This window comes from Microtus oregoni, unplaced genomic scaffold (genome assembly GCF_018167655.1).
Source record: "Microtus oregoni isolate MIOR12 unplaced genomic scaffold, Mior012 000056F_ref0000123, whole genome shotgun sequence".
NCBI lineage: Eukaryota > Metazoa > Chordata > Mammalia > Rodentia > Cricetidae > Microtus > Microtus oregoni.
The window spans coordinates 1407884-1421803 of record NW_024543832.1 but is presented as its reverse complement, the minus strand read 5'-3'; the positions used below and the strand labels follow the sequence as shown (position 1 = coordinate 1421803).

The following is a 13920-nucleotide window of genomic DNA, read 5'->3' as shown; positions in this document are numbered from 1 at the left end:
GTGGTCAATTTTCGAGAAGGTTCCATGAGCTGCAGAGAAGAAGGTATATTCTTTCCTCTTCGGGTGGAATAATATATAGATGTCTGTTAGTCCATTTGCTTCATTACCTCCATTAATTCTCTAATTTCTCTGTTAGGTTTCTGTTTGATTGACCTGTCCATTGGTGAGAGAGGAGTGTTGAAGTCTCCTACTATTAGTGTGTGTGGTTTGATGGCTGCCTTGAGTTTTAGTAATGTTTCTTTTACATACGTGGGCACTTTTGTATTAGGGGCATAGATATTCAGGATTGAGACTTCATCCTGATGAATTGTTCCTGTTATGAGTATAAAATGTCCCTCTCCATCTCTTCTGATTGATTTAAGTTTGAAGTCAACTTTGTTAGAAATTAGTATGGCCACACCTGCTTGTTTCTTAGGTCCATTTGCTTGATAAGCCTTATCCCAGCCCTTTACTCTGAGTAGGTGCCTGTCTTTGTGGTTAAGGTGTGTTTCTTGTAGACAGCAGAATGTTGGATCCTGTTTTCGTATCTAATCCCTTAGCCTGTGCCTTTTTATAGTTGAGTTGAGCCCATTGACATTAAGTGATATTAATGACCAGTGGTTTTTAACTCCGGTCACTTTTTTAGTAGGAGGGTTTGTGTGTTTCCCTTCTTTGAGTTGCGCTGGTGAAATGTCTCTAGATGACTGAGTTATTGTGGGCATTGTTGGACTCCTTGGTTAGTGATTTTCCTTCTATAATTTTCTGTAAGGCTGGATTTGTGGCTACGTATTGTTTAAATTTGTTTTTATCCTGGAAAATTTTGTTTTCTCCATTTATAGTGAATGAAAGCTTGGCTGGATATAGTAGTCTGGGCTTGCATCCATGATCTCTTAGTTTTTGCAGTACATCTATCCAGGACCTTCTGGCTTTCATGGTTTCCATAGAGAAGTCAGGTGTAAGTCTGATAAGTTTGCCTTTATAAGTAACTTGGCCTTTTTCCTTTGCGGCTCTTAATATTCTTACTTTATTCTGTATATTTTGTGTTTTGATTATTATATGGCGAGGGGATGTTTTTCTTTGATCCAGCCTATTTGGTGTTCTGTATGCTTCTTGAACCTTCATAGGTATCTCTTTCTTCAGGTTGGGAAAGTTTTCTTCTATAATTTTATTAAGTATATTTTCTGTACCGTTGAGCTGCACTTCTTCTCCTTCTTCTACTCCAATTATTCTTAGGTTTGGACTTTTTATTGTGTCCCAAATTTCCTGAATGTTTTGTGATGAGAATTTGTTGGTTTTGCTGTTTTCTTTGATCAGTGTGTTTATTTTTTCTATGGTATCTTCAGTGTCTGATATTCTCTCTTCTATCTCTTGTAATCTGTTGTTAGTACTTGTCTCTGTCATTCCTGTTCGTTTACCCAGATTTTCCATCTCCATTCTTCCCTCAGTTTGTGCTTTCTTCATTGCTTCCATTTCATTCTTCATGTCTTGAACCGCTTCCCTAACCTGTTTGATTGCTTTTTCTTGTTTCTCTTGGTTTTCTTGCATGTCTTTGAGCGATTTATTCATTTCCTCTACCATTTTGTTTGTAATCTCTAATTGTTTATGGCAGTTTTTCACCTCCTGTTTAAGGTCCTCTATTATTTTCATATAGTTCACTTTTGAGTCGATTTCTTCTATTTCTTCAGGAGTAGGGTGTACAATTCTTCTTATTTCGGGATCCCTGGTTTCTGGTGGTGTCATGTTGCCTTTCAGGTTGTTGGAGGAATTCTTGTATTGGCGCCTTCCCATCTCTTCCTTCAAATGGAGCCAGGAGAGGCCTGGTCTCTTGGTCCAGTCTTTGCTGTGATTGACTCTCTGGGTATATCTCTTCAGTGTAGAAGCAGGAACCGTTCCCGTCCTGATGGGATTCCTCAGCAACTAAACGGGGCCGCCAGTAGCCCCATGATCCCGGGCCAACAGGATGAATGGAGCAAGTGGGGGGGTGGTATCCAGGAGCGCACAGGAAGCCTGGCGCAGGAGCTGAAGGTGCCCGGCTCCCTTACAGGGGACCCTGAGGCCTGCCTGGTAGGCAGGCACTCACCGCTCTGGGTGGGTTGCCTTAGTTTAGGAGCTTAAGGCTGTAGTTGAGCACTGGTCCTAGCATACAGCAGGGCAGGGTTGGGGAGGGGTGTTGGGGGTGCTGGGTCGTGCGAAAGAAAGACAGCCCTGCAGAAGGAGCTGGGGGAGGGGGTTTGTGCTCTCTTCTGGGACAGTCCGCCCCTGATTAGCACACACTCACCCGTCCTGATGGGATTCCTCAGCAACTAAACAGGGCCGCGGGTAGCCCAATGATCCAGGGCCAACAGGATGAATGGAGCAAGGGGGGGGTATCCAGGAGCGCGCAGGAAGCCTGGTGCCGGAGCTGAAGGTGCCCGGCTCCCTTACAGGGTACCCTGAGGCCTGCCCGGTAGGCAGGCACTCACTGCTCTGGGTGGGTCGCCTTAGTTTAGGAGTTTAAGACTGTAGTTGAGCACTGGTCCTAGCATATAGCAGGGCAGGGTTCTGTAAGTTGACTTCTTGTTCCTTGCAAGATGTTGGACTCTCAGCTATTCCTCCAGCACCATGACTTCCTGCATGCAGCCATTCTTCCTGCCATAATGAAAATGGTCTGAACTTCTGGAACTGCAGGAAAGCCCCTAAATTATATTGTTTCCTTATAACAGTTGTAGTCATGGTATCTTCTCACAGAAATGGAAACCTAACTTAGACAACATCTCTGAAGTATCAAAGAACAAAAAAATTTGAATGAGTGGATTGATATCTAGTTCCCCAATATAATATAAGAAATGTGCATTTATTTCTGAGATACTCCTTCCCAGATAATTGTAACCACGATGAAAATATCAAACAACCCAAGATGAAACATACTAAACATCATGTCTGACAAAAATCTTTTTATAACCCTGAAGCATTCAAAAATATAGGGAACATTGAACTCATGCTGTACATGATGATCAGAGCTTTCACAGGATGGTTGTCTCCTTAAAATCAAGAGCAGGTTCTACCATAGCAACTCACAGAAAAAAGTGAAAAGACTATGCATAAACAAATAATGGACATGAATTGTGACGTCTCTAATGCCAAGTTAGACAGACATTTCCTGAGTCTTGAATGAACAGGTTACTTCCAGCTCTGCACTTCTCTTCCCTCGTGATTTGCATTAACAAGACACAGGGTTCCCCATGTCCATATCTGCTTTCCAGTTCTCTTCATGTCACCACTTAATGTTCTCTGTCTTGTTATTACTTCAGTGAACATAACCAACAAACATGGCTGCATGCTTTTGCTTTTTATGAAGTGTTATGAGTAGCTGAGTTTCCCATAACTGACCAAAGCCACAATCATATTTAGGAACATTGAACTGCCTACAAGCTGAGGAGAGTGACAGAGAAAGATAAAAAAAGTACATGGATAGACAGACATAAATCAAGAGGAATGAAAACTAGTGTCCAGGTAGGATGTTCCTAAGTGAGAAGGAGAAATCTGAGCCTAATAAGATGGATCCAAATCAGTCCCACGGATTTCCTTTCAGATAATCATGGGAAATCCCTTATATGAAATGTGTATGAGTTGCTTCCTTACAAGTTATTTCCTGAAAAGTTATAAGAATGAGACAATTCCACATACACCAAGAGAGAGAATTTTAAGTCATTCCTTAAACAAAATTTCTGATCACCAACAGTAACAATATCATTTAAATTCTCTACTGGAAGTTACAGAGATACATAAATCCATTGAGAACCTGGTATCCTCCTCTGCCTTCTCTGAATGAATGTGGACCTAGTTAATGTAAACACTTCCATGTTTTGCTTCTAGGGCATGTACTGTATGACTCATAATATTCCTTGTTTCTCTGGAATTGGAAATCCAGACAGCATCACAGCAATATTCCTGATGTTGAATATTGAGTACCACTAAGACACACAAACCAAATCTCAGTTTCCTGGAGGAGAAATTGGAAACATTGCCTGTGCTTCGTTTTATGGACTCTGGGACCTCCTCAAATGCAAAGCAGTCCTCAAGCTCAGGATGAAATCCAAGGCCAAGATGAGAAGCCCCAGCTCCTTCTGACTAGAGCCTCCAACACAGCATGGCTGTCCTGGTGCTGCTCCTCTGCCTGGTGATACTTCCAAGCTGTAAGTACTTCAGGGTTTCAGGAAACGTAGCCAGGTTTTTTTTTATCTATGGGTTATATGACTGATGGTGATGTTGCTTGTCCCTAGGTACCCTGTCCCAGATACAGCTGAAGGAGGTGGGACCTGGTCTAGTGGAGCCATCACAGAACCTGTCACTCACCTGCACTGTCGCTGGGTTCTCATTAACCAGCTATAGTGTACACTGGGTCCGCCAACCTCCAGGAAAGTGTCTGGATTGGATGGGAGGAATATGTGAAGGCGTAAGTCACAAACAATGCCACACCAATTCGGGGTTATGATTATTAGGGTGGTATTTATTTAAAGGGGAAAAAATTACAGATCACTGTCCCAGGCAACAGCCCTCTATGCAACCAGGAAAGGAGTCTAGTCTCCTGCAGAGCAGGAAGTGAAGATAGCGAGGACTGGGAAGTGGCCGCATTTTTAAAGGGAGAGAAACCACGCCCCAATGGGCTAGTACCTCAGCGGTGATAGGCTGGAGGAGTGGGAGGACCTCCCGCAACACCTCCCCCATTTGTTTAAATAAGAGAGTTCTAAACCTTCTATGAAATTATATACAATAAGTACAAATATCCTATTCTAACTAGCTTAGGTCTTGTATAATAAATAACTTGGCCAAGTCATGAGAGAAAGTAACTACATTTATATAGTCTTCAACACCATCAAAGATCTGAGAAAGGAAATAATGTTACCTGGGTAATTAGGAAGTTCAGTAAAACAATTTCCAAAACATGCAACAAATCACAGAGACAACTGGCTACCTGGGCAATCACCCAAAATCACGTTAGCAGCGTTGAAGCAACCAACTTTGGCTAAGGCCAAACATAACTGACATACCATTTTCAAAGGCAAGCAACTTTTCAAAACTATCTTACCCTGTCTTGGCAGGATATGACAGTCCTGTTTTATCCATTGATGCACGCTCTGTATCTTTGTCAGTCATTGAGGTATGGGCATTTCTTTGCCCCAAGGCCAGTTCTGCCAAAAAGAAGGCTCCAGGTGGAGTGTCTTTGGTGCTCAACATTCTCTCGGGAGTAGAGTGGTGTTGCCAGGAGCAATTGTGTCTCACTACCACAAAACTCTGAGTTAGATTAAAGGCCATTTTCTACAGCTCTTTGAAGAAGTTGAAGATTATCTATCTATACTGAGTATAATCTCTATATATCTAAAGAACATGATTAGTCTATTATAAATGACAAACTTAGATGACTATTAGTCTATATAATTCTCAATATCTATCTAAATTAAAGACTAAGACAAAAAACGACTGTGAAACAAATGAGGACAATGACCTCCAAATATAAACAATGTACAAATATACATTGCAGTAGGTAAATATATATCAATACACAAATATTATATAAGTATCTTAATCAGAGGTAGAAATGTACACTGTAATATGGTAAATATATACTATATATATATATATATCAATACAATATATGTCAATACATAAAAAATGTTTTAAACAGAGGTAGAAACATGCATGCGTACAATAGTCAATATAATTTAACTTTGTATCAATATACAAGAATCTATACCAATATATTTGTCTAAAGACAGTAACTCACAATTACAAATCTATTATCCCATCATCCCTCTTTTTTTTTCAAAATGATCCCTGAGCTTATAAAATTCCTCCCCCAACCCTCAATCATATACTAATTATAATCAACCCCTAAATGATGTCCCTAAAGCCAAGGGCAAACTTTACTGGGAGAGGGGACGTCGTTCTCTAGAATTACTTCCAGCTGTCATAGGGGCAACGTTCTTTCTGGGGGATCCTGTGAAAGTAAAATGATGGTTAAATTTCAAGATAATGTCTTTTAAAATTGCAAATAGTCTCTGAGTATTTTCGTGCAGGTCTGCCCAAAATGTTGTATAAGATGTGCACCATTTCAGCTAACCAAGTTGGAACTGTCTTGTGCAGCTGGTACCCAAAGCAGGTCTTGTAGTAGCGCTATCAGTATCATGACGTCATATCAACCAGGTGGAGTTGTTGTTATGGGGCCCCATCTTCTTCCTGGAAACTTCAAATGTCACTTCAGGAAAAACTCATTGTTCATTGTAAAAAACTTAAACATTAATCATATAGACATATATAGACATATATATATATATATATATATATATATATATATATATATATATTCAATGAAAGACATTGTTGCGGGAGGTCCTCCCACTCCTCCAGCCTATCACCGCTGAGGTACCAGCCCACTGGGGCGTGGTTTCTCTCCCTTTAAAAAAGCGGCCACTTCCCTCTCCTCGCTCTCTTCACTTCCTGCTCCGCCTGCGACTAGACTCCTTTCCTGGTTGCGTAGAGGGCTGTTGCCTGGGACAGTGATCTGTAAGTTTTTTCCCCTTTAAATAAATACCACCCTAATAATCATAACCCCGAATTGGTGTGGCATTGTTTGTGACTTACGACTTCAAGACATGATAGATATATTCAATGAAAAGTATGATAGATATGAAGAAAAGCAAAGATGTTTTCTAAACTCATTTTTCTTTCTGTCCCTTATCATGGCTCTTGACATGAGACAGAAACTCCAGAAACTTTGGGTTTTTCTCTTACTAACAGGCTTGGAATTGGAGAGGGACTGAGCCAGAGTCCAACTTCAAAACCAGCTTTATAAATTTAGAAATATGGTTTAATATTACTTACACAACCCATTCAGTTGTCTTGATATTTCCTATTGGGCAGGTATTTTTCCATCTGTCAGTATCCAAACATCCAGGGTCCCTTGAATTTCTCAAAGATGAGTGTTTTCCTGTTGAGATAAGAACAGAACCCTGCCCCAATTCTATATGTTTTTCTTACAACCTGTATGAATATCATCGTTGTGGATGAGTTGTCATTTCTCCTTTCCAAGAGGTTTCTCCTCTTCAAATCGAAACTTTATTAATTTTGATGGTATCCACAATTTTTCTTCTCCTGTGGAAACAAGAGCAAAACCCCTTCCCCAACGTAGCACATCTCCTGGCTTCCACTGAGAGGTCAGCACATCTTTGAAATAAATCGGTTGATTTAGTTCAGCAGACTTTTCCATTATCCAATGTCTCTCTGCTGCTGTCGTTCCTTTCTCATTAGCATTAAGAAAATTCAAGGTTAATAAAGCATTATGTAATCTTTTTCTGGGGGTATTTTCAGTCCCTTTCTGTTTGTTTAGCATATCCTTTATAGTACGATTTGATCTTTCTATAACTGCCTGACTTGTAAGATTATTTGGTATACCTGTAATGTGTTTTATATTATAATAATCAAAAAAGTGTTTCATTTTCTTAGATACATATGCTGGACCATTATCTGTCTTTATTTGCGCAGGTATACCCATGATGGCCATAACTTCCAATAAATGTGTGATTACTGAATCAGCCTTTTCTGAGCTCAGGGCAGTAGCCCATTGAAAACCTAAATACGTGTCTATGGTGTGGTGTACATATTTTAATTTACCAAATTCCATAAAGTGGAACACATCCATCTTCCAGATTTCATTTCTCTTAGTACCCTTTGGGTTACTCCCTGCAGGCAACCGTGTCTGATTATAGAAAGAACAAGTAGGACATCTCTTTATAATGTCCTTAGCTTGTTGCCAAGTAATGGAAAATTCTTTCTTTAGGCCTTTACTATTGACATGATGCTTCTTATGAAATTCTGAGGCCTGCAACACACTTCCAATCAATAATTGATCAATCTCAGCATTGCCTTGGGCTAGAGGACCAGGCAGACCTGTATGGGACCGGATGTGTGTTATGTACATCGGACGAAGCCTGTTCCTGATTATGTCTTGTACCTGGATAAACAATGAAGTCAACTCTGTCATCTGGTATAAATTCAGCGGTTTCAATAAGCAAGATAACTCTTTCTGCATATTGTGAATCTGTAACTATATTAAGAGGTTCTTTAAAATCCCTTAGCACCATGAGAATGGCATATAATTCTGCCTTCTGGACAGAATTATAAGGGCTTTGTTCCACCTTACTCAATTCATCTGACTTGTAACCTGCTTTCCCTGATTTATTTGCATCAGAATAGAACGTATGGGCTCCAGTTATTGGAGCATCACGTGCAATTCTAGGAAGAATCCAAGAAGTTCTTTTTATGAGGTTAAGTCTACCACTTTTGGGATAGTTGCTATTAATTTCTCCCAAAAAAATTAGCACAAGCTCTTTGCCACGGTTCATTGTCTTCCAATAACTTTTTTATTTCTTCAATAGTAAAAGGCACTATAATTTCTGCTGGATCTATACCTGCTAGTTGACGAAGTCTCAGCTTACCTTTTATAATTAAGTCAGAGACTTTTTCCACATAAGTTTTTAATTTTTTACTTGGTTTATTAGGTATAAATATCCACTCTAAAATAATATCTTCCCTTTGCATTAGAATCCCTGTAGGAGAAATTCTGGAAGGCAATATGACTAGGATGCAGCTAAGATTTGGGTTCACCCTATCTACATGTGCCTCCTGTAATTTTTCCTCAATCATTGTCAGTCCCTTTTCTGCTTCAGCTGTCAGTTCTCTTGGACTATTCAAATCTTTATCACCATCTAAGGTTTTGTTTAAATGAACTATTAGATCAGGTGTTATCCCAACAGCTGGTCGTAGACTGGAAATGTCTCCTAACAATCTTTGGAAGTCATTAAGAGTCTTTAAGCGGTCTCTCCTAATTTGTGCCTTTTGCATTTTAATTTTCTCTAACCCTATTCTGTAACCTAGGTAATTAATAGAATTTCCTCTTTGAATCTTTTCAGGGGCAATTTGTAATCCCCACCTAGGCAAGACTTTCTTTACTTCTTCAAACATCCTTTCTAAAGTATCTTTATTTGAATCAGATAACAAGATGTCATCCATGTAATGATAAATGATGGACTTGGGGAATTGTTTACGAATTATTTCCAATGGCTTACTTACAAAATATTGGCACAGTGTAGGACTATTGAGCATACCCTGTGGGAGGACAGTCCATTGATATCTCCTATTAGGCTGAGAATTATTATAAGTAGGCACTGTGAAGGCAAATTTTTCTCTATCCTTTTCTTGTAATGGTATAGTGAAAAAACAATCTTTCAAATCAATAACTATAAGAGGCCATCCTTTTGGTAATAGAGAAGGCAAAGGAATTCCAGATTGTAGTGGGCCCATAGGTTGAATTACTTTGTTGACAGCTCTTAGATCTGTCACCATTCTCCATTTACCAGATTTCTTTTTTACAACAAATACAGGAGAATTCCAAGGGCTGGTTGATTCTTCAATATGGTGAGCATCTAGTTGCTCTTGCACCAGCTGTTCTAATGCCTGTAGTTTATCTTCAGCTAGAGGCCATTGTTTGGTCCATATTGGCTTCTCAGTTAGCCATTTTAAAGGTAGGGCTGTTGGTATTTGCTGTATGTTCTTGTACAGCCTGAATGGCTGGTGACCTTTTCCCATAATACCTCATCATATCCTTCCCAGAATTATGAGTTCCTGGAAATACAGAAATGTTAATCTGGGTATTCCATTGCTGTAGCAGGTCACAGCCCCATAAATTTATGGCAATATTGGCTATATATGGCCTTAGTCTTCCTATTTGCCCTTCGGGCCCTATGCATTCAACCCATCTTGTGCTTTGTTTTACACGAGATAGGGTTCCAATTCCCAGGAACTGAACATCTACCTCTTGAAGAGGCCAATTTGGATGCCAAGATTCCGGGGTAATGATACTTACATCCGCACCTGTGTCTAATAAGCCTTCAATAAAAGTGCCATTTATACAGACTCTTAGCTTTGGTCTTTGATCATTAATAGAAGTCTGCCAAAATATACGTTTACTCTGTCCTATTGGGTTTTTAGACTCATCCTCCGCACGTAATTCATCATTTAGACCAGTATTACTTTTTACAGCAGAAATTGGAGCTTTTAATTTTCTTAGTGAGGCACGTTCTCCACTGTGACTGGGAATGACTGGGCCACTGTTGGCTTGGGGGCCTGCGAGAGGCCCCCCAAGGAGTTTCCCGATGATATTGGATTGCCCGTCTGTCTGTTGTTGACCTACATTCGTTGGACCAATGTCGGCCTTTACCGCATCTCCTACATATACCTGAAGGCCGAGGTCTCCTATTTTGTCATTCCCAGAAGAGATATTATTCCTATAAATTCTTTGCCTTCAATCCCTTTTGCAAATGTCCTAATTTACCACAATTAAAACACCTGGCAGTTTGATGTCTCCTCATTGCTTTGGAAATCACTTCTCCTACCCAAGATTCATCATTATAGCTAAATGTCTCAACATTCATAGTATGCTGAATCCATTCATCCATAGGTGCTGATCTAGACTTTAAAGGCCCAATTATCTTTTTGCATTCTATGTTTGCATTCTCAAAAGCTAGAGATTCAAGAAGTATTCGTCTAGCTTCTGGGTCTGTTACCCCTATGTCCAGAGCCTTAATTAATCTTTGCAAAAAGTCAATAAAGGGTTCTCTCTGTCCCTGCCTAATTCTGGTATATGATTCAACCCGTTTTGCTGGATCTTGTATCCTATTCCAAGCATTTAAAGCTGCTTGGTGACATAGACACAGTACTTCATCGTCATAAAGAGCTTGGACCTGTGGATCAGCATATTGTCCTGCACCAAGAATTTGATCTTGGGAAACCTCAATACCTTTTGCTCTTCCTTGTTGTTCCATATGTTTGGATTCTTCTCTGAAATAAATTCCAAACATCAAGGAAGGTCCATTATCTAAAACTGCAGACACTAACTGATGGAAATCATGGGGGGTAGCTCTAGCATTAGAAGCCCAAGTCCTTATCATTTCCTTTACATATGCATTGTGCAAGCCAAAATTAACAACAGCTTGCTTAATTTCTTTCAGATCATTCATTGCTATTGGTGTCCATCTAGCTTCTCTGACTCCCTTTGAGCCTTTAGAAGTTGACGCTTTGTCAGAATTAAGTATAGGGTATGTCGCTAGAACCCTGGGTAAGCCAGTTCTAATAGCTGGTGCAGGCATTGTATCCTGTCCTTGTGCCTCCTTACTCTGTTCACCAGCTGCAATAATTTCCCCAATCTTTTCAAATCTTTTTATCATTGTCTCTCTTAAATCCTGAATCTCCTGACCTGTATATATTTCCAGTGATTTCACTAAGGTATCAATTTTTTGGTCCCCATTCTGCACCTGTGATTCCAAAGCTTTAATTTTTTCCTTCAAAGATAACATGTCCTCCTTAAACTTTTCTTGTATGTCATGTAGATTCCCATCTTGGAGGTACATTCTGTCTGTTACCTTATCAAAACTTTGTGATAAAGTCTAAAGGTCAAATTCAACAGCCTGAACCCTTTCAGGTAACTTTCTAATACCTTTGGATATGGAATCAATTTTGTCTGTCATAGTATCCACTTGTTCAGATAACCTCTGATTTTCAATAATTTTAATCCTGTCAATTAGTTGTTCATTATTAGTTCGTAAAGATTCTATCATTCTTAGGAGTGCCATATTCTTCTGTTCATTATTAGTACGTAAAGATTCAATCGTTCTTAGGAGTGCCATATTCTTCCTTAATGATAGAATATGGAAAAGAAAACTGAAGCCTAGTAACAAGCAAATTAAGGTATCCCCATAATCATATAAACCTTGTATGATGTAATTCATTGTATTAGTAAATATAAATTTACTAATCCATTGTATTAGTGAAAACAAAGCAGTAAAATTTGCGTTAGAAACGAAAACTGCCATATTACCTATTATCCAGCAGGTGGCACTGTTGCAGAGTCGCGGTGAAAACATGGTCCTGTTTCAGTGCCTTAGTAGATGTTAAAAAAGATCACTGTCCCAGGCAACAGCCCTCTACGCAACCAGGAAAGGAGTCTAGTCACCAGCGGAGCAGGAAGTGAAGAGAGCGAGGAGAGGGAAGTGGCCGCTTTTTTAAAGGGAGAGAGACCACGCCTCAATGGGCTGGTATCTCAGCGGTGATAGGCTGGAGGAGTGGGAGGACCTCCCGCAACAAATATGGGGTGGTGGAAGCACATATTATAATTCAACTCTCCAGTCCCGAATCAGCATCAGCAGGGAAACCTCCAAGAGCCAAGTTTTCTTAAAACTGAACAGTCTGCAAACTGAGGACACAGCCATGTATTATTGTGCCAGATACACAGTCAGAGAACTCCAGTATGAGCCTGCACAAAAACCTTGATATGGAGACACTCACGACCAGCAGGGGGCGATAGTGACCAACAGGGTCTCCCAAGACCAGTATGTGGTTGTTAATAAGATAAGAAGTTCTCGACTATGCTGCATGAGAATATGCTTCAATATTAGAATCTGTGTTTTCCTCTTCCAAATACAAAGAAGAAAAAAAAATTCTCTAGAGGCAACTCTTCACTGTCATAGTCTAATAAACTCTCTATTTGTTCAAATAATATAACAAATAGCTTTTCTCACAAGCCTTGTAAACTAACAATCTGCTTCTTTTTATTAAACAGAATAGCATATAACTTTATATATTTACATACACACACATATATACATACCTATTCATACATTTTCTTATCTATAAAGATATTTATAGGAGTTAGCAGTAATGACAGTTGTGATATGTTAGGTTCAGTTATAAGCTAGAAAACATTAAAAGAGCTGTAATTTGTCCTCTTTGTTTTTGCAACTGTGATAGAGAAACCACAGCTTCCCTAATTTAAAGTCATTTTTACACAACACCCTGGAAACTGAAATACTCATAGTTTTATTCTACACCAAGAAGGTCCCATAAAAACAAAGGATTGATTATTGCTTTTGACAGATCCCATTTCATGCATTTGCATCTTGGTAAAAATTAGCTTTTCCATCAGACTTATAAGCAGTGGTTCCTCAGGCTAACAAATAGTTATTGTTTGGTGTCTGTCTAACTTTAAACCTGACTTTCTCCATATTTGAAAACAGGATATGTTCTTATTAACTTTGGTCAACTTCCATAGAACTCATTATTTGGGATAATCATTCCCAACTAACTGATTAATCTTCTCAATCTACGCTGTCCAAACCATGATCAGACTTCCCTAATTTTACTTTTCCTAAGATGAGCTTCTTAAGTTGCCTAGGGTAAGTGGTTATCATGTCCTCTTGATGCCTGGCTATTACTGATGCAAGGCCCTCCATGTTAAGGCAGATTGGTTTCATATTTCAACTATTGAGAACTTAGCTGCAGCAAACATAAAAGAGAAAGTTGTCACTGCTTATCTGCCCATTTGGGAAGCAGCTCAGAGGTTCAGAGAACATACTTTTCTTTCAGGGAAACAGTTTCAATTTCTGGTACCCACAATCTTTAAGTTATACCTACCTGTAATTCTGGAGTACCCATGGTCTCTAATTTTTCCCATGCCCACTACACTTCTCTTGGAGAAACAAACACTCATAATTAAAATCAAAATATTTCGTTATCTCATCCACTGTTGAGAGTTAACCCAATGTGAGTGCTCCATAGTTTATATGAAGCTTTCATACATATAGAAAATTTCAAATAATATTCCTCATGTGGATAAATGAATATTGTTTTTGAAATACCACTACTGCTTATAAAAGGTTAGGACCTTTAACTCCTCACCTTTTTGTCTCATCCAAGAGATCAGTCTCATTTTTTTCTCTGATATAACTCATATCTCTCACTTGTCTGAATTTTGAGTCTAAGGATAGCACATAGCTCTGTTGCCCTCATGAACAGACATTTTCCTGCATGCCATTCTCTCCTTTGGTTCTTCTATCTTGACAATGCATGTGG

General features: G+C 39.3%; 1 gene segment (V, D, J or C); it reads left to right on the top strand.

Annotated features, from left to right (window-relative positions):
* The first annotated feature begins 4108 nt into the window (after positions 1–4108).
* LOC121438489 lies at positions 4109–12886 on the top strand. The segment is given in 4 exon segments: positions 4109–4154; positions 4242–4414; positions 12142–12296; positions 12844–12886. Coding segments are annotated over 4 exon segments (417 nt in total).
* Positions 12887–13920: the final 1034 nt, after the last annotated feature.